We start from the raw sequence: 27,402 nt of genomic DNA on the forward strand, positions 1-27,402 counted from the left end.
CTTCATACCCATTTCATGGACAGGTCAGGTCACTAGCTTATTTGAAGTCTTCTTTGTTTAGAGTAGTGCAGATTAGGTCCATGGAATACCTCACCTTATAACTTACACATTCTGGCAAAAACGTTTGCATGTATCTGGTTCTGTTCACTTCAATACCGGGCCCCCCTAAATATAAATTGTACTTTGGCACTTTAGATTTTTTGTTCATTCCCTCAGTCCCTCCATGGCCCAGCCCTGATGCTTTGGTATGAACCTGAGGCTGGTGACCACTTTCTGTGTGCTGAGGGGGCTCAAGAGGAATTTCGGGTTTTGCTGCTTTTCTCCCCTTCGCTTATCCCCTTTTTTCCCCTTTACTTCTCTCTTCTTTTTTTCTTTCCTGCTCCTCACCCCCAACTCTTTCCTTTTTGGTTGTTGTCCATTTACTGTAGGTCATGCACAGGTTTTCACAGTCAAGCAAGAAAATTAAGACATAAAAATAATACTTTTTAAAAAAGTGTTTTATTGTATGAAATTAGCAGGACAAATTATATAAAATATATATTGCCATAATTGTACTGACTGAAAGAATAAAGATACTTATGTAGTCAGTAAAAAGCACACTTTTAATTAAAAAGAACAATGCCAGAGTTGGTGTCTTTTTTCTCCCCGAAAGGGTTAATAATAATTTGTCAGTAAGTAATAAACACCCCAAAATGCACTTCTTCTCAGAAAACAGCTATATTAACAGAAGAGTAAAAAGGTAGCAACAATGAAAAACTGTTTGTGTCTTAATGGCTTATTTAGCAATTTTGGGATCCAAGCAAGTTCTTATACTGGCATTTTTTTTAATTTGTAACTTTTTTTCTTCTAGCGTTTAATAAGTGCAATATAGAGGCCTATTAAAAAAAAAAAAGAAAAAACAGCAGAAAAACAACACTATGTTCAAAACATGCTACATGTTGAAAAATGCCATTAACCCCCAAAACACAAGACTTTTATGACACATATGACTGCATTAAAAGAACACATTAAAAATATCATGAACAATGCCCAAGACTTGGTGTGGTTTTTGTTTTTTAAACTTTTTAGTCTCTTTGACTTGAATATCAGGAAATGTGTACATATGTGAAATATTAGTATTGTAATTCTTTTCTTTATATGTAGGTGAACAAAGTTCTTCGCAACCATAACATCAAACCCCACTGGATGTTTGCTCTTGACAGTATCATTCGAAAGGCAGTGCAAACGGCCATTACCATTTTAGTTCCAGGTAATCGGGATTGTTACTTACATTTTGTTTTATGACAGCGTTCCCCAGCAAGTATTTATATTTTGTGGTTTCATGTTTAATAACATTTCAATGGCATGCAGATAATATAAACAGTATAAGTATACCAGCCTGTCCATGTGAACTACGTACAGTTTAACATTTAAATGGGTGTTTCTTAGTTTTACATGTGACATTTACAGTTACAGCTGTAGGAAGTTGTTTTCTTCTACCTTCTATCTGGCTATAACACTTCTACCGTCTATCTGGCTATCTAGCTGGCTATAACACTTTCCCCAACATCTGTGACAGATACCTAAAAGTTTTCATCCTCTTCTAGTGATTAGGAACTATCAACATTAGTAGAGGGCTTTTTTTTTTTTTTTAAAGGGGTTGTCCAGGATAAAATTATATTTCTACTCCTAAGCTAAACCTGCCTCCACCCCTCCTTACTTACCTTCTAACTTAGTTTGCAAAAAAAAAATCTATATTTACCTAGATCACTGGAGCAGTCATGTGTCCACCCCAGGCACATTTTCAGATTTTCCTGTGACGTTCTGTTCTCCATTTCCGGAAACAAAACATCACTTATACTATAAGATTGTATTGTACCCCTGTCTTCCTGTCCGAATCTTCTGGGCAAAGGACATGCCGGCTCTATTGTGCAGACACCGGCATAAGTCAAAAATATGAGGATCTGGTCTCCCCAGAAGGAAATGATGTCCCGTGCCCAGAAGATCTGGACAGGAAACAGGTATGTATGTTGGGAGGGGTTGAGTTAGTTAGTTACTTAGTTAGAAAGAGCTAGTAGTGGACGGGCCAGCCAGGAAAACAGGAAGGGGGTGTAAGAAAGAGAGGGGGAGAGAGTGAGCAAGGAAGGTAGTGTGATTCAGCTCTAAGTGAAGTGGAAGGCATCATGGCAGTTGTAAGATGTTTAGATAGTTGTAAGATGCCAAGAGCTCCCATAGAAACCCAGAAAACACTCAAAACATTTGAGACAATTGTTAATCCATTAATAGCACTAACAGACCTTTTTTGAAAAACCATTTTAATAACTATTGTAAATCTATTCTAAGATATTTACCTGTCAACATTTCACATTAGCCTATATAACTTAGTCATATTTCACTCCTATATAAAGATTCCTTTTAGGTAATTAAAGATGCCTTCTTTTCTTCTAAGATACCTTGTAGTAGATCTAGACCAGTCCTCATACTTATTCCAAATTAACTAGAGAGAGGCTTCAGCATATGAAGAAAAGAAAAACCTTCAGGAAACAATGTTTCAATATGAAAATAGTGTTTGCTAACATTCTCTTAACTGGACATATGTCTACGAAACAGTCCATTGGATTGAGAATAATTGTATGCATGGCCTTAGTTTTGACTGCTTCTATGAGAAAATGGCATCCCCAGTGTCACAATTCTATCCACAGCATGACCAGTTATAACATGAACTCAAATATCCTTATTTGACTCTCCAGAACTGCGGCCACATTTTAGTATCACTTCTGAAAGTGACCCAGCAGACCAAGATGATCTTGAAGTGGAGGAAGAACCTACTGCACAAACTACACAGCAGTCCAGTGAGGTACCTGGTGCAGTAAATGAGGATAATGTACAAACTTCTGGAGTGAGCACTCTTAGTTCCACTGTATCCCATGACTCTCAGAATGCTCAAAGATCACTTAGTATGCAACTGGGGAGACTCAAAATTGAGTCCAACAGGTAAGAATTGAATTCAGTGAGATCTAGCATTACGGATGTAAATCTTTGAAAGTAATATAACTGTATATATGAATGAGCTATTGAAATCTGATGCCTATACAATATGATGTAATAATGTAGGCTTCTAGAAGAACTGTTACAAAAAGAGAGGGAATTTCAAGCATTATTACGTCAGGCTATTGACGACAAGGATCAAGAGATCAAACGGATTCAGCAACGGTCACAACCAATAAGTAAGTAATATCAATGCATGTTCTTAAAATTGTGTATTGATGTGGTGCCAAGGATGTTTCAGTCATGTGATGCACACTTCACATTTTTTACAAGCAGAAGCAGTGGCCATGAATTTAATACATTGCTCACTCTGTCGTCTTTTTTTTTTCTTCTATGGGAAACTATAATTTAAGAAAATAAAAACTAAGAACTAGTTGATCAAATCAAAGCATTCTCCATTCTTGGATAGTTATTTGGTCCCCAAATCAACAGATTATAATTTTTTTGTTATATTTTACAGCACTGTTGAATTTTATTAGGTCACTATATAAAAATTTAGCCTGCGGCACAGAATTCCCTGCCTCAATAATGTTGACTGCCAAGATATATTTAAAGGGATTGGCCACTTTCAGACCAATATTGACAAACTGACAAAATGTACAATAAAGAGATATACAATTTTCCAATATACTTTCTGTATCAATTCCTCACAGTTTTCTAGATCTCTGCTTGCTGTCATTCATTCTGATACTTCTAGTGGATAAAACTCTGACCATGGTCATGTGATTTACGGTCCATGGTCATGTGATTTACAGTCCATGGTCATGTGATGAGCGCACAGGTGCACAGCTGATTACCAGGCAGATGTCTGATTACTGTGCTGTGGCTATAACGAGCGGCACCTGTGTACTCATCACATGACCATGGACCGTTTTTCAGACTCCGGATGAATGACATTTTATCTGTAGTAAGGCTAAGTTCAACAAAAAAAATATACCCAATTTTCGAAGTGAATTTCTCTTATAGATATCCCTGGGATTTCAGTGTCCCACATAAAAAACCCCAGTACATGCAGTGAAGACCTTGAACTAATCTACTGGCTGCAGCAACTTCGAGTTGATGAGGATACAATAAACAAGGTATGTAACACCGTTTTTTTAAATCCAAAATATAAAGGGGTTTTCCCATTTCCTTGCCTTTTCCTCTGGTATAATAAGCCACAAGGGGTAACCATCGAATGAAGGGCTGCAATAGAGGGAGAACATGGTCAAAACTGTTCACCAAAGAGTATACCTGAGCCAAGTACCTTGAGGCTATAGAGTCAAAGTGTGTGGAAGTGGCATGGAGGAGACTCCTTTCTATAAGGTGTATTTCATTCACCCGTTCCAGCCATTAGGTCAGTAATTTCGTTAGTCTCCTGATAGGAATTACTGACTGTGGCTTTTGTGTGCCAGGAGTGCTTTCCCTGTTAGTGACAGTGAGGTTCAAGTTGTATGTCAGGAGGTGGGGGTAGGGGGTAACAAAATCTCCTACCAAGGTATGTTCAGGACCCAGTAAAGGAAAGCGAGTGAGTTTCAAAGAGGTCACAGAGCAGTTAAACTCACTTGGTACAGTGTCCAGAGACTAGGCAATTGTTAAAGAAGCACTCTGGATTTTTTTTTTTTTTATTCATTCATTCTCTACTTATTTCCTCATTATATATTATTACCTTATGTAGTTATTCCTGTATATCTGAATATTCAGGATCGTGTTCTGCCCATTTGGGTCATGTGATCTCAAGGTGAGAATAACATGGCTTTGGCTTCTCCCAAGGGGTCACCATCTCAGGTAATAGATCTTTCTGTATGATTGAAACAGCATGGATTGTATCACACAGGCTGCTATCACTAGCTACCACTGACAGCTCGTGTCACATGCCTACAATAGAGGAAAACATGGTGCAGCATCCCTGACTGTATATTTTTGGTCTGTGATTATTTGGGAAAATATGTAAAGTTAAAGGATAATTGCTTTCCTGAAGTGACATGGGGTTGATAGCAGAGCAAAGAGAAATAAAAAAGTCAAGATTTTATCTGATCAAGAGTGAGGAGACGTTAGAATGTAGCGGTATAAGGGCAGGTATATATGAAAGAAGCCTAAAGGGTGACCGACAGTCAGGTGAGAGGGGTGCAGGGATGGGGTGAAGTGTTTTTCCCGGAGTGCTTATTTATTTTTTCACATCTGCCATTGAGTTTTGCAATCTTTGCATTGTAAGCCTGAATACTCCATTAGGGCAGTAGTCACTGACGGCTACGGCTAGACACTGTGAACTCAACAGTTAACCTGTGATCTGCAGTAACAGGATAGTGAATACGATTTAAACAAATCTCTTGTACATGATACAACTAAAAATCATAGCACAAAATAACCTGTGCTGCAGAATTTAGGCCTGCAGCATGTCAGTTATTGTTGCTAGTTTCTTCTGCAGCTTTTAAACTTTGTAGTGCAAAACTTCAATTCTTTAAGGGGCTGTAGAGAAAACCTGCCAGTGCGCTGCAGCAATAACCATGCAATCTCCATTAACAAAATTCTGCTGTGTGTTCGCACTGCGTGTCTTTATCCATAACCTGATAACGAGCAAATAATTAATTTCCTTTCACTTCTGTTAATGCATGTTTACTTTCTTTAAGTTTGTAGCAGAAGACTATACACTGGAGGATATACTGTGGCATGTTACTCGAGATGATTTAAAATCCATGAATCTAAGGTAAATTGTGCTATGTCATTGCATGCTAAACAAGGTTTGTCCAGAATGTACAGATTTACAATGTACAAAAAAAAAAAGTCTCTGGCACTCCAGTGTCTCAGACCAGAACCAGGACGTCACAGGTGACATATGTGAGTGACATACTGGGTCCTATCCTTTGGCCTCAATGGTGACGTGTGGCAAGAACTTCCACTGGAACAAGCACCCGCACCACTGGACCCAACAGCAGCCCGGGAAGGCAGAGCCAGGTGAGTATGGGTTATTTTTTTACTTTTTACCTTTCCCATCGAAGACCCTGACCAACCCCCCCCCACCCCCCCTATTATTCCCCTTAGTGTCCCCTGTACACACTATTATGCCCCATAGTGGCCCCTGCACACAGTATTATAACCCATAGTGGCCCCTGCACACAGTAGTATGCCCCACTGTGGACACCCATGAACAATTATTATACTGTTGGGTCTTTTCAGACCCCACAGTATAATAATCGGAGACCGAGGGGGATACAAACATAAAAAACAATGTTACTTTACCTAGCTCCGGCTCCGCTGCAGTCCCCGGTGGTGTCAGCCTTCTTCAATGACGTCTGGGACGTCACATGACCTGCATCCTGGGTCATGTGACATCACGGAGTGTCCAGAAGTAGGCCCGAACCTGCCCAGACGTGGAAAGGTAAGTAACATGTTTTTTTTATGTTCGCTTAGCTCTCCTGGACCTCCGATCATTATACTCGGGGGTTTGAAAAGACCTCCGAGTATAATAATGATGTTTGTGGGGGCTGTGGCGTCACTTACCGATCCTGGCCCTTGCCAGGATCGGTAAGTAAATAAGGCTCGTTACCAGCCGGTGTAACTCCTGCCAGTAACGGCCTATTAAGTAAAGAAAAAAAACGCAGCGGTAGCGGCTGTCGCCGGGCCCCTAATGTCCCGGGCCCTGTGGCAGCTGCTACCCCGGTAGTTACGCCACTGGCTTGTACTGTACAGCAGTCAAATCATTTACAAAATTTACACTAGCATTCACTCAGTTCTAAATTCCACTTAAAATCGGTAGAGAGAAAAGTCCTGCAAGGGTAAGATTATAGTCTATGGGGTTCACGGGTTTCAGCATGTAAACACTTTTTAGTTTGAAAAACATTTATTGAAATATTGTAATAAGGGGGCGTTCACACTACCGTCGGTGTCCAATGTAGGTTTTTTGTCCGCTTGAAAAGTCGGACATCTTTGGGAACGGATAGTTAAGGACAGGCACGGACTGTAAAAGAACGCACCCAATCTCCATTTAAATCCATACAAAATGTCACGGACACAGCTAGTGTCCGCTGCTAATGTCCGCGCAAGATTTTGAACGGACACTAGCAGCGGACACTAGCTGTCAGACACCGACGGTAGTGTGAACGCTCCCTAACAGAAAACAGATCAACCAGCATCCAGTTGCAGCTTCCTGTATTTTGGTGGAGGCTGCCTCAGGTTCCGGACCAAAAAAATCACAATAGAGAGCGCACAAAAGGCTCTCTGAGAGTGACCAGTGATTCCTGTTTTTCGTTGCAGATTATGCTGCTTTTTTATGACAATGTCGGGGGGTGGATTTAACAAAAGGGAAACAACTAAGTACTTTCTGTATATTTTCCATTCAATTTCAAGCCACTTCTGACTTTGGCTCAAAAAAAACACAGCAAAATCTGCAACAAAAAAACCCTGTGTTTCCACATGTTGCTTCAAAAACTATTTAAGGCTAAAGCCCCACATTGGGGAAATGCAGCTGTTTATGTTGCAGAGTATGTTGCAGTTTTTTGATCCGAAGCCAAGAATGGCTACAATCTACTCCTGACTTTGGCTCAAAAAAATGCTTTAGGCTAAGGCCTCACGGGCCGTAAACGCAGTGATAAAGCGCTGCAGGAAGAACCGCTGTGTGATCGCATTGCGGTTCTTCTTGCAGTGCTTTGAAGAGAAAGTTCACAGAGTTTTCCTCTGCGGACTTTCTCTTAACATTATATCTACAGGAAAGCCGTCGGCATTTCCATAGATATAATTGACATGCTGCGATTTGCTTTGCAAATCGCATCGTGTCTGCACTGCGTTTTTTTTCCGCAAAGTGGGGATGGGATTCACATGAATCCCATCCCCTTTGTTTGCACTGTAAAAAGCCGCAATTTTTCCCGCAGCGTTTCCGCCGCCGGCAAATTGCGGCGTTTACATCCCGTGGGGCTCCGGCCTTAAATAGTTTTTGAAGTAACATTCCTCTTCAGAAATGTCACTCACTATTGCACATTTGTATCAGAATTTGGATAAAATACAGAAATGTTTACTTTGATATTGGAATGAAAATCATGACATATTAATTTTCGTACTTGTTCCCTTTTTTTCTTTTATTTTCATTGGATCATAATGATTGTCTCTATGTTTGCAGGGGAGGGTGTTTATGTGCAATCTGGAAGGCTATTATGGATTTTAGAGGGAAGCAGAATGCTTGACGTAACCCTGAAGTTGCTACACAAACCAGAAGTCCCCTGGTAGAGACGCTGCTGCACTTTATACCATTGCTTTGTTCACAATGTGAAATCATTTCGTAATCCCAAGTACAGTCTGTCCTGCTGTCCAAGGAAGCTTTGATAGGATACGTGGATCTACAGAACGCAAGATAACAGAGTCTTAATATTTCAAGCTGTACATACTGTTCTTCCATTTTACTGTAACGTGTGACTGCAGATTCCTTTAACAGATCAAAAACAAAGGGAATTGCAACTTTATTAGTATGTAACTAATGTGTGATGTTTGCTTATAACGTATAAACTTAATTGTGAGTTCCAGTTTTCCTTTACAATGTGTCTGTGTGTGTATATATGTATATCCTAAGTTCTGTGTTGGTGGAACACTGGGAATATCTACTATATCATAATGCTATTGACATTTTTTATTTCATGTGCTGTTTTTATTGCTGGTTTTGGCCACAGAGTTGCTTTTCTTACTTAAATGTGCATTTGTTTTTCACTTCAACAATATCAAACTGTACCAGTTCAACATTCTGTATGTGCATTGAAGCAACGCTGGCTTGTTCTAAAGCCATTGTGACATCAGTCTCACTAATAAAACTGCTGACAAAAATTATTTTATCTTCTTTTTTCATCATATATATATTCTATTCACACTCACAAAAAAAGGAGACATATAATTTGTAGCATTCACGCCCAGGGGTACTGCTCATCCTGCCTCTTATAACAATATTTTATGTCTATTACCTCTTGACCAAGGAGCGACATACTCTATCCCAGCGACTCAGAAGCAAGAGAAGTCTACATTGCGGGATTCTCGTACACAACACGTGGGGAACCTGATCTTGCCTATTGATTTAAAGGGGCTCTATCAGCAAAATCATGCTGATAGAGCCCCACATATGCGTGCATAGCCTTTAAAAAGACTATTCAGGCACCGTAAAAGTTATATTAAACTACCCCCCCGTTTTAAAATAATAACCTAAAAAAGAATGTGCTCTACTTACGGATCGTGCACGCTGGGCGGGCATTCAGGGTGTGTCTTCATCTTCTTCCCCGCCTCTTCTTCCTCCGATGTCTTCGGGTCCCGTCCTCCTCCGGCGCTTGCTCGCAGACGCTGATAAAAAAAAATAGCCTGGGCGCATGCGCAGTAGCCGTAGTAGAAGCCGCGTGCTACTGCGCATGCGCCCAAGCTATTTTTTTTTTTATTTTTATCAGTGTCCGCGAGCAAGCGCCGGAGGAGGACGGGACCCGAAGGCATCGGAGGAAGAAGAGGCGGGGAAAAAGATGAAGACACACCGTGAATGCCCGCCCAGGGTGCATGTTCGGTAAGTAGATAACATTCTTTTTTAGGTTATTATTTTAAAACGGGGGGGGGGGGTAGTTTAATATAACTTTAGCGGTGCCTGAATAGCCTTTTTAAAAGCTATTCACGCATATGTGGGGCTCTATCAGCATGATTTTGCTGATAGAGCCCCTTTAATATTCTCTCTTAATTCTGACATACAAATAATAGAATGTCTTCCCTATATATCTACCACAACAGCAACAAACAACATAAACTAAAAAGGTGGTCTTACAATTAAACTGCTTCACTGCACTCCGAGTTCCATCCATCTGTAAGACTCAGCTTTACAAATTAGATGTGCAATAATCATATTGACCACATTTGTTACCTTTTGGAGCAAATTTGTCTTATTTAGAAGATTGCCCCTCAAAATGACTTTTGAGCATACAGTTCTTAAATGTCTGGCTTTTCATATACCGTATATACTTGAGTATAAGCCGAGTTTTTCGGCAGTTTGTGTGCTGAAAAAGCCCCCCCAGCTTATACTCGAGTCATGCAAAAAAAAAAAAAATTATTATTATTAGTTTTTTTTTTTTTTGGGGGTGGTGGGGGGGGTGGTGGTCTATGATCAGCCACAATATTAATGTATAGAATCTCCCATAAAATAGTGAAAAAAAAAGTTTTAAAAAAATAAAAGTTCTGAATCACTCCTTTCCCTAGAATACATATAAAATTACAAAATTACTGTGAAACACAAACACATTAGGTATCCCTGTGTCTGAAAGTGCCTGGTCTACTGAATAAGGGAGTATCTGCAGTGCTCCAGTTCCATCGGGAAGAGGTTAATAGGAGCACTGCAGATACCCTATATTCAGCCAGGCTGAATTCCAAGTGAGGGGGGAAAAAACCCAGTCCTTAAGCTCAGGGAAGGGGAAGACCCCCTCCCCTTCACCAGCACCCAGCAACTACTGCACCCAAAAACTACAACCATTTTAATTTTGAAATTTTCCAGTAGCTGCTACATTACCCCCACCCCCTCCTCGGCTTATACTCGAGTCAGTAAGTTTTCCCAGTTTTTTGTGTTAAAATTAGGGGCTTCAGCTTATATTCGGGTCGGCTTATACTCGAGAATATACGGTATGTTATAAGTGGAGGAGGGAGCCTATGGCAACATACAGAAGGGAGGTGGCTGCGCATGACAAAGTTTACCATTTTCACCTGCACTATTGATTTATGAAATGAAGTTTTAGAAGTTTAGATCTGCTTAATTAATTTTTTTTTTTTTTTTGCAATATTGCAGTCTAGGTCCTGCCATATATTTGTACATTTAATTGGAATTACACTTTGCATTCTTTGAAACTCATTTCCAGACAATCAGTAGATGGCAGTGCAGGTTTATGTATAGAATGCCTATTGGTAAGCTTACTCAGTACTTTTTTCAGTTGGTTGTTCCACCATAGATAATTCTGAATGGATTTTGAAAATAGGGTCGTGTTGTTTTCTGGATTAATGGTGCAAAGGATTTGCAAGTCGTCCATTTCCTCTGTGAGGCTGCTGAAGATAGCCAAGCAATGTGTCTATATAACACTAGGTTCACACCTGCGTACAGGTTTCCATTCGGTGGTCCTCTTGGGGACCCCCCAAACGAAAACCTAAAAAGTGATTACCATAGGAAACCCACAGACCCCATAGACTAAAAAGAGGTCCATGTGGTTTCTGCTCAGTTTCCACCTGAAAAGGGCAAAAAAATGCGGAGAGGGGAACAGAATTCCAAACATACCGTATATACTCGAGTATAAGCCGAATTTTTCAGCACAGTTTTTGTGCTGAAAAAGCCCCCCTCGGCTTATACTCGAGTCAAGCAAAAAAAAAAAAAAATGTATTTTTTTTTGGGGGGGAGTGGGGGGGGGGGGTCTATGACCAACCGCAATAGTAATGTATAGAATCTCCCTTAAAATAGTGAAGAAAAAAAAAAAAAAAAGCTTTAAAAACATATAATAAAAAGATAAAGTAAATAAAAGTTCTAAATCCCTCCTTTCCCTAGAATACATATAAAATTAGAAAATGACTGTGAAACACATACACATTAGGTATCCTGTGTCTGAAAGTGCCCAATCTACTTAATATAGGGTATCTGCAGTGCTCCTGTTCCATCGGGAAGGGGTTAATAGGAGCACTGCAGATATCCTATATTCAGCCAGGCTGAAATCCAAGTGGGGGAAAAAACCTCAGTCCTCAAGCTGAGGGAAGGGGCAGACAGACAACCAAAACACCCCCTCCCCTTTCCCAGCACAAATTTTCCAGTAGCTGCTGCATTTCCCCCCTAGGCTTATACTTGAGTCAATAAGTTTTCCCAGTTTTTTGTGGTAAAATTAGGGGGGGTCGGCTTATATTCGGGTTGTCTTATACTCGAGTATATACGGTAGTACAAGCACTGGTGTGAATTTGTGAGCTTTATCTATCAAGTTTCTAATAATACAATACTACATTCCCTCCTGAGCACTGTTAGATGAGATTAGTAAAGAAAATGGAGGCTACAATAGTAGCAACAGTCTATTTATGAGGTCTTTGTGGTGATATACTGTGTTTACTTTCCACCAAACATGGCGTTCCGATTCTTTACCAGAAATCTCACCTTTGGTCTCAACAGTCCAAGGAATATTTCTTCAGAACTTTTAGAGATTATTCAGATGCAATATATCAAACCTAAGCCATATTTATTCTGCAGAAAAGTACTTTTTCATAGTCGCCCTTCATTCTTTTCAGATTGTGCCATCACGCATGTAAACATTTAACCCCTTAAGGACACAGCCCAAAAGTGAGTTAAGGACCAGGCCTCTTTTTTCAAAACTGACATGTCACTTTAAATGGCAATAACTTTGAGATGCTTTAACTTACACAAGTGATTTTGAGATTGTTTTTTCGTAACACATTATACTTCATGTTAGTGGTAAACACTAATCAATATTTTTGTATTTACTTATAAAAAAAACAGGAAATTTGATGGAAATTTGGAAAAAATTGCTATTTTCAAAATGTGAAATTCTCTACTTTTCAGGCAGATAGTCATACCATCCAAATACATGAATAAATATTATCTCCCATATCTCTGCTTTATATCGGCATCATCTTTTGATTGTCTTTTAATTTATTTAGGACGTTACAAGGCTTACAAGTGTAAGGGTGCATTCACACTGAGTAAACGCTAGCTTATTCTGAACGTAAAACACGTTCAGAATAAGCGGCGTCTAAAGCAGCTCCATTCATTTCTATGGGAGCGGGGATACGAGCGCTCCCCATAGAAATGAATGGGCTGCTTCTTTCACTCCGTGCAGTCCCATTGAAGTGAATGGGGAGTGCCGGCGTATACGGCAAGCTCTGCTCATGCCGGAGCGTACACGCCGGCACTCCCCATTCACTTCAATGGGACTGCACGGAGTGAAAGAAGCAGCCCATTCATTTCTATGGGGAGCGCTCGTATCCCCGCTCCCATAGAAATGAATGGAGCTGCTTTAGACGCCGCTTATTCTGAACGTGTTTTACGTTCAGAATAAGCTAGCGTTTACTCAGTGTGAATGCACCCTAACAGCGATTTTCCAGATTTACAAGAAAATTCCCCAAACTAATTTTTTAGGGACCACTTCAGTTCTGAAAGGAATTATAAAGGCCTGTATAATAGAAACCCCCCATAAATCACCCCATTTTCAAAACTGCACCCCTCAAAACATTCAAAACAGCATTTGTGATATTGGTTAACCCTTTAAGTATTTCATAAGAATAAAAATAATATGGAGGTGAAATTTAGACATTTCATTTTTATTCACTAATACATTCATTTAGACCTAAAATTAACACATTCACAAAGTGTTAAAGGAGAAAATGCATCTGGCAGTTTATCACGCAATTTCTTCCAAGCACAGAAATCCCCCACATGTGGGTGTAAACTGATTTTTGGTCAGCCGGCAGTGCATGGAAGGGAAGGAGCGACACTGGACGTTTGAACAGCAGATTTTGCTGGAATAGTTTTCAGGCACCATGTCTTATTTGCAGAGCCCTTAGAGTTCCAAAACAATGGGAATCCTCCAAAAGTGACCCCATTTTAGAAACTACACCCCTCACAGAATTCATCAAGGTATAGTGAGCATTTTGACCCTATAGCCGTTTCACAGATTTCACTAACATTGGGATGTGTAAATGAAAAATGACTAAAATGTCACTTTATCCCCAAAGTTTTTATTTTCAAAAGGGATTAAAGGAGAAAAAGCCCCGCACAGTTTGTTAAACAATATCTACTGAATACGGCAGTACCCCATATGTGGCCATAATCTGCTGTGTGGGTACATGTTGGGGCTTGGAATGGAAGGAGCGCTATTTTGCTTTTGGAGAGCAGATTTTGCTGGAATAGTTTTCAGGTCCCATGTCTCATTTGCAGAGCCCCTAGAGTACCAATACCATGGAAACCCCCTAAAAATGACCCCATTTTGGAAACTACATCCCTACAAATCTGGGGGAAGAGTGAGCATTTTGACCTCACAGCTGTTTCACAGATTTTATTAACAATGGAACGTAAAAATGAAAAATTACTTTTTTTTTCCAATAAATCATCCATTTAGTGCCATATTTTAAAGTTTTGCAAGTAGTTAAAGAATTAAAAACACACCACAATTTGTTACACAATTTCTCCTGAACACGGCAATACCCCATATGTGGCCATAATCTGCTGTATGGGAACATGGTGGGGCTCAGAATGGAAAGAGCGCTATTTGGCTTTTGGAGGGCAGATGTGGCTGTAATAGTTTTCTGGTGCCATGTCACATTTGCTGAGCCCCTAAAGTATCAGTACAATGGAAACCCCTCAAAAGTGACCCCATTTTAGAAACTACACCGTCAAGGAATGTATCAAGGGCTTTATCATTTTGAACCTAAAACTTCTCCAAAATTAATATACAAAATTAAAACTGAAATTTTTAAAGAAATATGCCATTTCGGTGCCAAATACGTTGCACTCACTTTGTGTTGTCAGAGACCTGCACTCCTAAAACTATTAAGTGGGCTATTTCGAGGGGCAAAAAAATTATATATGTGGGTGTAAACTGCTGCTTGGGCACACGACAGGGCTCAGAAGGGAAGGAGTTCTGCGCTTTTTAGCTTTTGGAGTAAAGATTTAGAGGGACTTTCTGGGCGCCATGTTATTTTTGCTGAGCCCTGTAGGTGACAGTAAACTATTATTCCCCAAGAAGTGGGGCAATTTTAGGGTCTCTGCAAAATGTCATGGCATCCAAAAACCAAACCGTCTAAGTCTGTGCTCCAAAAACCCAATATCCTGGGTACACCAGTGTCATACATGTGTCGTACATGTGGCATAAACTGCAGTTTGGGCACACAGCAGGCCGCAGAAGGGAAGGAGCGCTATGTGGCTTTTGGTGTATTCAGATGTTTGGTATCTGAACGCCATGTCATTTGTAGAGCCTGTAAGGTGCCAGAAAAGTGGATTCCCCAAAAGGAGTGACCTCATTTTGAAAACTTCACCCCTCAAATAATTTATCAGGGGGTGTAGTGCATACCTCCCAACCGTCCCGATTTCCGCGGGACAGTCACGATTTGGGTGACATGTCCCACGGTCCCGGTTGGAGGGAGGTATGTCCCGATTTCAACTCAGATCTGCGTCCAGAGGATGCAGATCTGAGTTGAACACATATGCGGCTGAAGCAAGGAGCTGACACAGGTCAGCTCCTCGCTTCGCCGCTGCGCGCCTCTCTCGCTGACACATATGCGGCTGAAGCGAGGAGCTGACCTGTGTCAGCTCCTCGCTTCGCCGCTGCCGCCGGCTCCTGGCTTGTAGATGTGATGTGATGTGACCTGTGTCAGCTCCTTCCTTCAGCCGCATGTGTCAGCGAGAGAGGCGCGCAGAGAGCGGCGAGGGAGCGGAGGAGAAGGTAAGTTTAATGTGGAGGTGGAACGTGAATCTGGGGACAGAGATGGAGAGGACGGCATGACACTGGGGGCAGATGAAGGAGGGGACGGCATGACACTGGGGGCAGAGATGGGGGACATGAATCTGAGGGCAGAGATGGGGGACATGAATCTGGGGGCAGAGATGGGGGGCATGAATCTGGGGGCAGAGATGGAGGGGGACATGAATCTGGGGGCAGAGATGGGGGGGACATGAATCTAGGGGCAGAGATGGGGGACATGAATCTGGGGGCAGAGATGGAGGGGGGACATGAATCTGGGGGGACATGAATCTGGGGGCAGAGATGGAGGGACATGAATCTGGGGGAAGAGATGGAGGGGACATGAAACTGGGGGCAGAGATGTGGGGACATGAATCTGGGGGCAGAGATGGAAGGGGGACATGAAACTGGGGGCAGATTTAGGGTGTATATGAAACTGGGGGAGAGATAGAGGAGGGACATATAATTTACGGGTGACTGTAGGAGGATTATACTGTGTGCGGGCACATGAAAAATTAACGAGTGGGCGGAGTCAATACAAAAGTTCTTCAAAAGTTGGGAGGTATGGTAGTGAGTATTAGTATCCCAGACATGACTGCACAGCAGATGGTGAAGAGGAAATATATAAGCAGTGCGGAGAACATTGCAAACACCAAATTCCCTACTATGTCCCAGTAGCTCCTATGATTGGGGGAGTCACTCTGGGGGTCACTTCTGGTTTCTTTTTGCTCATAAGCTGTAAATCTGGGGTGTCCCCTGATTTACAGCTGTCCCCAACGTTTACCGTGTACATTAAATGTTGTCAGTTTTGTTGTACAGATTGCTACGGACACGATGATACCAAATATGTATTGTTTTTATTAATTTTTAGGTTTTTTTATATTATTCATTTTTTATAGAAAAAAAGGGAATTTGGGGGGCTTTATAACTTTATTAATTTTTTTCAAAACACTTTTTTTTTCACTTTTCCTTTTAATTTTTCACATGTCCTTGTGGACACTTGGATCAATGATGATTTGTGAATGGACCCTTAGCCTTAAATGGTCAGACCTTTGACTGAATGTCCTGGGACACCCACTCCTGGGAAGATTGTCTTGAAGGGTCTCCATTTGGAACACATCAATCTCAACGTAGCATAGAGACTTTCAAATTGTTTGGAGATGGAGATCAATTGTTTCTCAGAGATTATGGACCATTTTCATTTTGTGGCATTATGTACACTCACCGGCCACTTTATTAGGTACACCTGTCCAACTGCTCGTTAACACTTAATTTCTAATCAGCCAATCACATGGCGGCAACTCAGTGCATTTAGGCATGTAGACATGGTCAAGACAATCTCCTGCAGTTCAAACCGAGCATCAGTATGGGGAAGAAAGGTGATTTGAGTGCCTTTGAACGTGGCATGGTTGTTGGTGCCATAAGGGCTGGTCTGAGTATTTCAGAAACTGCTGATCTACTGGGATTTTCACGCACAACCATCTCTAGAATTTACAGAGAATGGTCCGAAAAAGAAAAAACATCCAGTGAGTGGCAGTTCTGTGGGCGGAAATGCGTTGTTGATGCCAGAGGTCAGAGGAGAATGGCCAGACTGGTTCGAGCTGATAGAAAGGCAACAGTGACTCAAATAGCCACCCGTTACAACCAAGGTAGCCAGAAGAGCATCTCTGAACGCACAGTACGTCGAACTTTGAGGCAGATGGGCTACAGCAGCAGAAGACCACACCGGGTGCCACTCCTTTCAGCTAAGAACAGGAAACTGAGGCTACAATTTGCACAAGCTCATCGAAATTGGACAATTGAAGATTGGAAAAACGTTGCCTGGTCTGATGAGTCTCGATTTCTGCTGCAACATTCGGATGGTAGGGTCAGAATTTGGCGTCAACAACATGAAAGCATGGATCCATCCTGCCTTGTATCAACGGTTCAGGCTGGTGGTGGTGGTGTCATGGTGTGGGGAATATTTTCTTGGCAGTCTTTGGGCCCCTTGGTACCAATTGAGCATCGTTGCAACGCCAAAGCCTACCTGAGTATTGTTGCTGACCATGTCCATCCCTTTATGACCACAATGTACCCAACATCTGATGGCTACTTTCAGCAGGATAATGCGCCATGTCATAAAGCTGGAATCATCTCAGACTGGTTTCTTGAACATGACAATGAGTTCACTGTACTCCAATGGCCTCCACAGTCACCAGATCTCAATCCAATAGAGCATCTTTGGGATGTGGTGGAACGGGAGATTCGCATCATGGATGTGCAGCCGACAAATCTGCGGCAACTGTGTGATGCCATCATGTCAATATGGACCAAAATCTTTGAGGAATGCTTCCAGCACCTTGTTGAATCTATGCCACGAAGAATTGAGGCAGTTCTGAAGGCAAAAGGGGGGTCCAACCCGTTACTAGCATGGTGTACCTAATAAAGTGGCCGGTGAGTGTATATATACAACTAAGTGCTCAAGTGCATCAAACTGGCTGAAGATCTACTTCAAGTGAGAGGTGCCACCTAGTGGCCAGCAAATCAGCATGGTTTCAGATCAATTGCTAAAACTGATTGCTTATTGATTGGTAATGGAAAATGGGTTTATTATAACTGAGCCAACCGGTAAAAGTTCTACTTGACTGCTAGTTGTTCTGTAATGACTGTGAATTTGGAACTTCTCCACATTTTTCCCATTTAGTTTCTGAATATTTAGTAATGTTTGAAAAAATAACTATATATTGATAATTGTTGTGTTCTGCATATCCCATTTCATGGAATAAACTGGAGGGGTGGCATTCTTTTATCAGCTGCAAAAAGTGCATTAAAGATGTCAGAGAATATCCAGAAACTTACCAATGTGCATATAATTACATCAATAATTATCAATGCCCAGCTGTTTGTAACCCACCATACCTGGGATAAACCACAAACCACACCAATGTCAGTGTCCTCACATGTGAAATAGCACTGTGACAGCCATTAACCGGAACCTGTACCACAATGGCTACAAGCTTACTCAAAGCCATCTTGATTAAGAGAAGTCAATTATACTGAGCTCAGAAACATCATCAGCCATCTTAACTCTGGGGAAAAGACCCAAAATCTCCTTTCTGAATCCTATCCTATTAATATGATGTTTGTGAGTTTGGATGTTTGTTCCTCAATCACACCCAAATGGCTCAATGGATTTCCTAGAAATTTCACACACACGTACATATTGGCCAGGAAGGAGTAATAGGCTACTTTAAAAGTGTGTCACTCACCCCAAAACGCCACCGCAACCCTCCAAAGTTGTCTCCAGCTCCGCTGTCGACCCGGGCATCACGTCAGCACAGAGTTACAGACAGCTGCTGTTGGTGCATGGTGGTGTGTGGGCGGGTTAGGGAGCCAGCACAAAGGCCCCATAGGTTTGCGCAGAATTGTGGGCGTGCCCAGCGTCCCAGGACACTCTCCTCAACATGGCAGCTGCCCGCAAGTTTCCCAAAGCCACTGATATGCTGGCCGGCCACACATGTCCTCATGCTGCTGCTAATCCGCCCAGCCGCACGAACACACGTAATGTGCGGCCGGGAAACCCGATATGCCGGCCGCCCACACATCTCCTCATTCCGGCATAGCAATGAGCAGCAGCGCACCCAGCCGCACAAACACACTTTGCGCCTGGGAAACCCGACGTCTCGGCAAGGACCACACAGACCTCCCCAGCATCGACAGGGTAAGTGCTGCGGGTCCAATGATTGGCGGGTTGCTTAAGTGAGGGGGGAAAGAAGTGATGGCTAGAGGGCAGGTGGGGTGGTGGGGGGTTTGGAGGAGATGTTGTGGGTTAGGTAGGGGATTACGACCAGAGGGCAGAAGGTAAGTGGGGGGGCCCGATTGCACATGTGGACGGGGGAAGGGGAGAGAAGGTAACCGGGGTCACAGGTGGGTAAGGGGGAGCAGGGGGCCGGGGATGCGGATGGGGGGTAAGGGGAGGTCCGGGAGGTGCAGCAGCGGGGTGTGGGGTCCCGGCCCACGATGCTGTGGGAGGGGCCCATGCTGCCCGCAAGTAGAGGGACGTTGGCGCCCACAGGCCGCGCTGCAGAAGGTTTACGTAAGCGTCAGGAGGCCGCCGCCGAAGTTGCGGGTTATAGCTAGTATATATATATATATATAAAGTTCAAATCACCTCCCTTTCCCTAGATCAAATATAAAAGTAAATAAAGAAAAGTAAACATAAACATATTAGGTATCCCCATGCTCCAAAATACCTGAACTAATAAAATATTAAAACATTTATCCCTTAGGGGGCGTTCACACTACCGTCGGTGTCCGACAGGTAGTGTTCGCTCCTAGTGTCTGCTCAAAATCTGGCACGGACATTAGGAGCGGACACTAGCTGTGTCCGTGACACTTGTCATTTATTTAAATGGGCATCGGGTGCGTTCTTTTGCACTCCGTGCCCTTCCTTCCCTGTCCGCATGTAAAGATGTCCGACTTCTCAAGCGGACAGAAAAACCCACTTTTATTGATATGCTGATTAGCCAGCAAGGTGCACTCAGGAAGTTCAGTGAGCACTGTCTGCTATGTGTACACAGGGGGAAGTGAAAGCAGGGAGGCTGATGAGTTATCAACAGCAGCAGCCTCCCTGCTCTCACCTCAGTTTTAAAAACTAAAAAACTACAACCCTCAAGGAATTTCTCAAGGAGTATAGTTATCATTTTAAGCCCAAGCTTCCCAAAAATGAATGTGCAAAGTGAAAATTTAAATTTCTTCCATGAGGTGAGTCCCTTGCACTTGGCAAGCGGTTTGGCTACAGACAGTGAATGCGAGATACTCTACAGTCTGCCCTGTAACTATCTCCAAGGGTACCCTGCACACACACAGTGGTAGTGGTGCCTTTGTGTTATTGTACTTGTGAACTATTACCTATGGGGGGAACTATTAGGGCTAGCGTAGGAACATGGAGGAGGATTTTGACAGCGGAATCCACGTTATAATCCTCCTCTATACAATGTTAGTCTATGTAGACTGCTACCTTTTTTTTTAATGCTAGCAGAGAAAAAGAAGCGACATGAACTTTCTTCAGGCGTTTTCCGCCTGAAGAAAGCAATAGAAGTGAATGGGAAGTGCAAAATGTCGCGTTTTTTTAAAAAAAACATGACGTGTTTTTTGCAGCCCGTTCTCTTTATGGATGGGAAGACCGCCTGGAACCTTTTGGAAGCGATTTTTACCAAAAAAAAAAAAAAAACGCTCCACAAAAAATGGGACAATTCCTAATTAGGAAGCGTTTTTTTCCGGTGCCAAAATAAGCCACACGTAATTTACGTGTGAACTAAGCCCTACGCTAGGTTCACACCTGCGTTCTGGTTTCCGTTCTGTGCTTTCCGTCTTCTGCATGCAAGAAGATGGAAACCACAGACCGGGTCCGGCCGTGAGTGGCGGTGAGAGTTTTATGCTCTCCGCCGCGAAACCGTTTTTTTTAAAACCGGACACAGAGTACTGCATGTCTGACTCTGTGTCCGGATTAAAAAAAACGGTTTCGCAGCAGAGAGCATAAAACGCTCACCGCTGCACAGCTTTCTCACCCATTCAAATGAATGGGTGAGAAAGAGTCCTGCAGGTTTCCGTCTCCTGCTCTGTTTTGTGCAGGAAACGGAAACCTGCAGAACGGAGACCGGGCGCAGATGTGAACGAGCCCTTAGGGCACAATTACAGTGATAGTAAGGCAGGCACGCTCCGCCTCAGGTTCCGGACCAAAAAACCCTGTCTGAATTTACCTTTTCCATAGGTGGCAAATCCTGGAGGACATTGAAAATCTCCAGCTTCCATAGCAATGCATGGGCACCCCAGTATTGTGTTGTATGGTGGCTAATGAAGTAAAATCAGGTTTTCCTCATCCCATGGCGCGCAAGGACTCAGCTTTTAAGCCATAACTTTATGTTGAGTTAAAGAATGTAAAAGCGTATTCTTTTGCAGGAAGGGGTTAAGGCATTTATAAGATTCTCTGCTCACAGACATCCTCCTTAAAGATGTCCTTATTGAAAACTGTTCTCCTGTAGCTGGGCCTGAGACACCACCATAGCTAACACCAGTTAGGTTTCCTTACAGACGTCTATAGAGCAGCCCAGTATAGTTATAGTGCACCTATAGGAAATGTAGCCTGTATGGACAATGCTTGTAACCCAGCAATCTGTCACCTCATGCAGCCGTCATTACATCACAGATCAATTCTCAGCACTCCCACACACCCCTTCCCATCAATACCCAGTCCCTCACGGTTCACCCTGCCTCGGACCAGGCTCGGTAACGCCCCTCCAGGGCTTGCACCTAGCCCACTCCTCACATCTCTGACCAGCAACCTGTTTACTCTCCTCTGGCCCCTCCCACAGTTCTCGCTAGCCGCAGTAGCCGCTCTCAGCCTGCAGGTGTCGTCTTACCTCAGGAATTCACCTACGTGGAACTCACCTGTCCTGATCTGGCGGTGGCTCAGGAGCCCCACGAGGGGAGGGGCCGCTTCTCCTGGATGACGTCAGCCTAGACATGGCGGAGAAACAGCAAAACCAAGAAGAACCAAAGGACTGGTCAGAGCCCCCCAGTCATACCGTAGGGATGAAGCCACAAGAAGCAGGTGAGAGAACGTATAGACACGTCCTGCGAGGCACAGGTGACAACTTCTGTACACGCACGTACTGCCGGCTCTGTCACCTGTGTGGTCATGGGATGGCTGTCATCGTGGGGTCAGTGACCATCGTGTCCTAATCCGGGCTCGTATACTTAGAGGTATGCTGTCTGTACTGTTCCATAGACACGTAGCAATGGCTGTCCGGTGTTTTTACTTGATGATAATATGCGGTGGCACACAAGTGGTTAATCCCCCCCATCTGTAGGAATAGTACATGTCATGTAATCCACTGGGGCCATAGTGGGCAGTAACAGGAGCTATGGGGAACATCAGTGGAATGGTAATATACAGGATATGGAGACACTGGCACTGCATGGTATAGCCTGCCCAGGACAGCAGGTGGCACAGCAGAAGTTACTACTGCTACCAGGATAGGCTGACATTTACACCAGGCACAAAATGACTTTTCACCTTCACAAACAGAAAATGTTCCCTGATGACCCCCCAGTCCACATCACATCAGAGGTTACATGCAAGATCACTGTAATAGCTGCTGTACCCCGCTGGGAGGTTGGATTTCTAGTGATCTCTATGTGCTTGTATACTACTAGGTAGCTGATGCTGACTGCAGTGTACAGCCTGTCACCGGTTCATGTGTGATGGTGGGGGTCTTTCACAGTGCATGCCCACCCATATGTGGCAGTCTGTACCAGTTATTGAGCCACACTCCAAGTAGGGTGTGTGCTAAATCGTCGGCAATATGTGACCTCGCCTGACTCATGACCATAATTGTAAAATGTCAATTTATTTATTTGCACACGTGTAATCCACCCAACATATTATGTAAATATACGTGTGTATATATCTCCCCAAATTTATGAAAATGTATATTGCTCATATCCTGGTGTTCACTGTTTGTGTGCAGTCCGTCCGGTTATTACTCACCCACAGCAGTTGGATTACCATGGATCTGGCTTTTGGCTCTCTGGTTTATTTTGGCTGCTGCATGTGTTTTATATCCATTCTGAATGATTTTACAACTCAAAAAGTGGATCCAATTCAATACATCCACCATCCTTGGCCAAATACTTGTACCAAACTGTAGGACACATTGGAATTAACTATGATCAGCGAGAGTTAAAAGCAAAAATGTTATCTATTAGAAAAAGATAAGAAACAGTATGGTGTGATAACGGAAAGGATATATGAGAAACCTAAAGAGAGGTGGGAACAAGGAGAATGCTGCAGAGAGCCAGAGGACGCCTTCCAATAAGTTTGGGCACCAGCCACTGTACATAATGTTGCATTCAAGAAAATGACCACCTTGGTGAGAATGGATGTGTGAACGCTTCTTTATTAATATTGTCAAAATGATTTTAGTTTGTTTGGAACAGGATTGCCAGTGGTTAGATAGTGAACTGTTCCACCATGCTCTATATAGTGGTCATAAGCGAGATCCAATCCAAAGAATACCAGGTGTAAAGATTTCATGAAAACATTGCATCACAAGTGAAACATGGTTGGGAGAGTGAGGACAACAGGAACAGGAGCCTTCACCACTCTCCTCAGGGCTATTACTGCATAGGAACAAAATAAGCATGAAAAGACACATTTCCACCAAGCCCAGCCTATAATCCAACTGTGCTGGACAAGAGGAGGTTAAAATAAATACATTTTAGTAGAAATATGTCTTCCCAATTCCATGTACAACAATCTTTTTAGGCTAAGTTCACAATTGTATTGCACTGTCCGCATGTCTTTTTTATCTGCTGCTTTAAGTTTAAAAACAATGGACAATGACGTACCCCATTATAGTCAATGGGGCCCGTTGTGCACCATATGTATCTGCTATTTTAGCAGACCAGGCAACCCATTTATGGTAAGTTCATACAGTAGAAAAGGTTACCACCGTGTGACTTTTCAGTGTGGCTAGCCACAACGGGATGTCAATGCAGTGCATCGGCATCCCGCTCCTGATTAGGCCTAAATAAATGCGCCTAATCAGGAGTGAGTCTAGAGCCGCAGGCGCCATTGCTGACTCAGCCGTGGAATCCGCAGGTAGATTGGGCATGCTGCTTTTTCCCACTAGCGGAAAAAAACCACTAGCGGGGGGAGAAAAAAAAAAGTGAGAAACTTTCATTGAAATAAACGGGAGACGTTTTTGCAGGCGGATTCCGCTGCAAAATCCGCCTGTAAAAAAACTGAAACATTGATACCACAGTATTAGTAACATATTTATTAAAGGGATTATCTCAAGATGCAGATCCTATCAAGGTCTATAGACAGTGGAGAGCCAGCTGAGGCCAATTTAGATCCACCATCTTTGCAGGAGGCTCTATGCTCCCTCTAGTGGTTATGATGAGTTATCCTAAATGTTCATCTAAGCATAAAATTTGGACCAATGCGTTAGAATAAAGATATATTAAGAAATTAAATAGAGTAATGGCATAGTAGGGAAAAAAAGCTAACAATGACAGAATTTTTATGTATGCACCGTTATTAATCAATGGTGGCAAATCCTGAATTCATCCCACTGCCAGCTTGGTAATGCCTTATAATATGCCCTGATGTAGAGGGCATGAAAGGGCTTTTTATCGTGAACCAGCATTCTGAGTTAGGACACGTGTTCAGGTTTTATTGATGTTGTTATGAAGAGAAGTAGTATCTGTACTTCATAGGTTTCACTGCTTATGAGCGACACCAGGTTTTGGCTTCAAAAACCACATCTAGCGTACATGAACATATGACCTAACCTTGTTCCTGTTAGTTGCCCTGCTCTCCATTTGTTCTTAAAATGGGCAAATGCTCTTTTGTTGGCTGATTGTATTTTCTGTAGGACCAGGGTTGTGCCACATGATGTATCAGGCCGAAGCTGTGGCCACATTTGGTGTTTTCTCTTATCAGTAAGCGAAACGTTAATTAATTTCAGCAGGATTTAATTAGTAGAAATGGAGTTGCTGCGACTGTGTGGCCAGTAATGAGATCCAGCTGAAATGAATTTTTTTTATCTTAATTGCTGTAATGAATGGAATGTTGCTATGTATCCCACTTGTATCTTAATAGCCAGTACCCCAGAGGTTTTCAATTTAATGCCTGTTACAATGCAGGTGAATGTATACTAACATGTGCTATTCATTACTGCATGCAGTTCTCAGGCAAAAAAAGATAGTGTGAACCCAGCTGTACTGAGAAGTGAAAGCACTGGTAGTTCAAGAGCTGATTGTGGCGATCATCCAGGTATACTGTGTGGACCCACCATAACAGGAGTTTCAGACAGTACAGTACATGCACATGGTGGAAGCACCGCTATCAGTGGTCAGTACATGGGCAGTGCAAAAAAAAAAAAAACCTTTAAAGAGGGGCAATTGTGCCTTTTTTTTTTTTTTTTTTTTCTTTTTTTTAACGAACAGTGGTAGAGTGCACATAGCTCATAAAGGTGCATCTAAACTAACTAACACATGTGCACAACATTTAACAAGGAGGTGTGCCAACATCATAAATAGACACCACAGCAGGGCTGGGCAATTATGACCTAAATAAAATTTGCAATTAGTCGGTCACTTTTCCTCAATTACAATTAATAGTGATTATTTAGGTCACACTACTTTTAAACTATGCCCCATTTACAGTATGATTTAAGTGTGGGACGAACCCGCAAGATTTGCTTGGTGGTTTTGATTGGACCAAAACTGCTGTTATACTGTGGGGGTATCTTCAGACCCCAGAGCATAATAAGTGGAGGGCCAGGGGAAGTGAGGAAACATAAAAAACAGAATTACTCACCTATCCTGAGTCCTGGTGCAACTCCCTGCTGTATTTAGTGCATCTGCTTGACGTTAGGGACCGCTGATCTGGCCTCAGCACCATGTGGTGTTGTGACTCAGACTCAATTGACGCTATTTGCGTAGCCAGAATCTCCAAAGATAGCAGGGAACATCTTTAAAGGGGCTCTATCCGCAAAATCATGCGGATAGAGCCCCACATATGCGTGAATAGCCTTTAAAAAGGCTATTCAGGCACCGCTAAAGTTATATTAAACTACCCCCCAGTTTTAAAATAATACCCTAAAAAAGAATATGATCAACTTACCCATCGTGCACAGTGGGCGGGCATTCAGGGTCCGCCGTCTTATTCATCCACGCCTCCTCTTCCTTCGATGTCCTCGGGTCCCGTCTAACTCGCGAACTGACATTGCTAAAAAAAAAAAAATTTCCGGGGCGCATGCGCAGTAGCATGCTGCTTCTACTACGGCTACTGCGCATGCGCCCACGCCATTTTTAAGCAATGTCAGTTCGCGAGTTAGACGGGACCCGAAGACATTGCAGGAAGAGGAGGCGTGAATGAAGAAGACGGCGGACCCTGAATCCCCGCCCACCGTGCACGATGGGGAAGTTGATCATTCTTTTTTAGGGTATTATTTTAAAACTGGGGGGTAGTTTAATATAACTTTAGCGGTGCCTGAATACCCTTTATGAGCTACTTTATGCTCAGAGGTTCTAGTTTTTGTTAGGTGAGCTTTGTGTTTGACATTGCTTCCTAGATATACTGCTCTTGCTACAATACATGTGAATGCTAGCAGTGTGTCATAGAGATGAATATTCAGGTTACTGTGAGCTCCATAATAAACTCAATACTAGTTGTAATTGGAGATTTCAGCATAAAGGTGTGGTTCTAGCCAAGTGTTTGTTTCCGTCATCTGTGTCTGTGGGGGGTGGGGGGGGGCGCTGAACTGCCCTGGCATCTTTCAAAGACAGGGCGGATCTGGGTGTGGCGCAAGGACATTGAGACTTAACATTAACCCCTCCTAATTCTTCTCTTGTCTGTAGGATGTAAACATGTTAAACATATTTGTATTCTTCCAACTTTACTTTCATTGTGAGTATCCAAGTCTTGTTTGCCTGGAGACAAAATCTGGAGATGCAGATCCAGACTGACTATTATGCTGATATTTCCTAGATAAAAATGTGGATGATCTTCAGTGAGCAGTCAATTTGTAACATGTTCTAGTACTTTCCAGCAATCGGACATTTACTTGATGAGAGTAACTTTACAATTAGGGTAAGTTCTCACCGCGGCACCTCCATATTTACTCTGCGCTTATTTTTTCAGTTTCCTGCTCCAATCTCTTCAGAATCAGGGCGGTATCTGCTGCCGATTTTGAAACCTAAAGTTATTTATGTTGTACTGTTTTCATGTTTTATTAACCATTACAGATCACTTTTTCAGTTTATTGTAGTCACCCTTCAAAACCAGAAAACCAGGAGCTATTATTATCTCTCCCCCCCCCCCCCCACAGGTGCACTTTTTTTTTTTAATAACTAGTTTTACTATGGTATTTATATATGAGGTAGGGCCATCTCTGTAAATCATAAA

General features: G+C 42.6%; 1 protein-coding gene across 1 annotated transcript in view; it reads left to right on the plus strand.

Annotated features, from left to right (window-relative positions):
* Positions 1-8,751, plus strand: part of MAP3K5 (mitogen-activated protein kinase kinase kinase 5) — a 110,670-nt gene extending 101,919 nt beyond the window's left edge. The window contains exons 25-30 of the mRNA XM_075267925.1: positions 1,144-1,249; positions 2,730-2,973; positions 3,094-3,206; positions 3,994-4,106; positions 5,637-5,713; positions 8,120-8,751. Of these exons, the coding sequence (XP_075124026.1) occupies positions 1,144-1,249; positions 2,730-2,973; positions 3,094-3,206; positions 3,994-4,106; positions 5,637-5,713; positions 8,120-8,183 (717 nt within the window). The 3' untranslated portion in view covers positions 8,184-8,751. The remainder of the gene's footprint in view (positions 1-1,143; positions 1,250-2,729; positions 2,974-3,093; positions 3,207-3,993; positions 4,107-5,636; positions 5,714-8,119) is intronic.
* The last annotated feature ends 18,651 nt before the right edge of the window (positions 8,752-27,402 follow it).

The sequence above is a fragment of the Leptodactylus fuscus genome, chromosome 3 (genome assembly GCF_031893055.1).
Source record: "Leptodactylus fuscus isolate aLepFus1 chromosome 3, aLepFus1.hap2, whole genome shotgun sequence".
Classification (NCBI taxonomy): Eukaryota; Metazoa; Chordata; class Amphibia; order Anura; family Leptodactylidae; genus Leptodactylus; species Leptodactylus fuscus.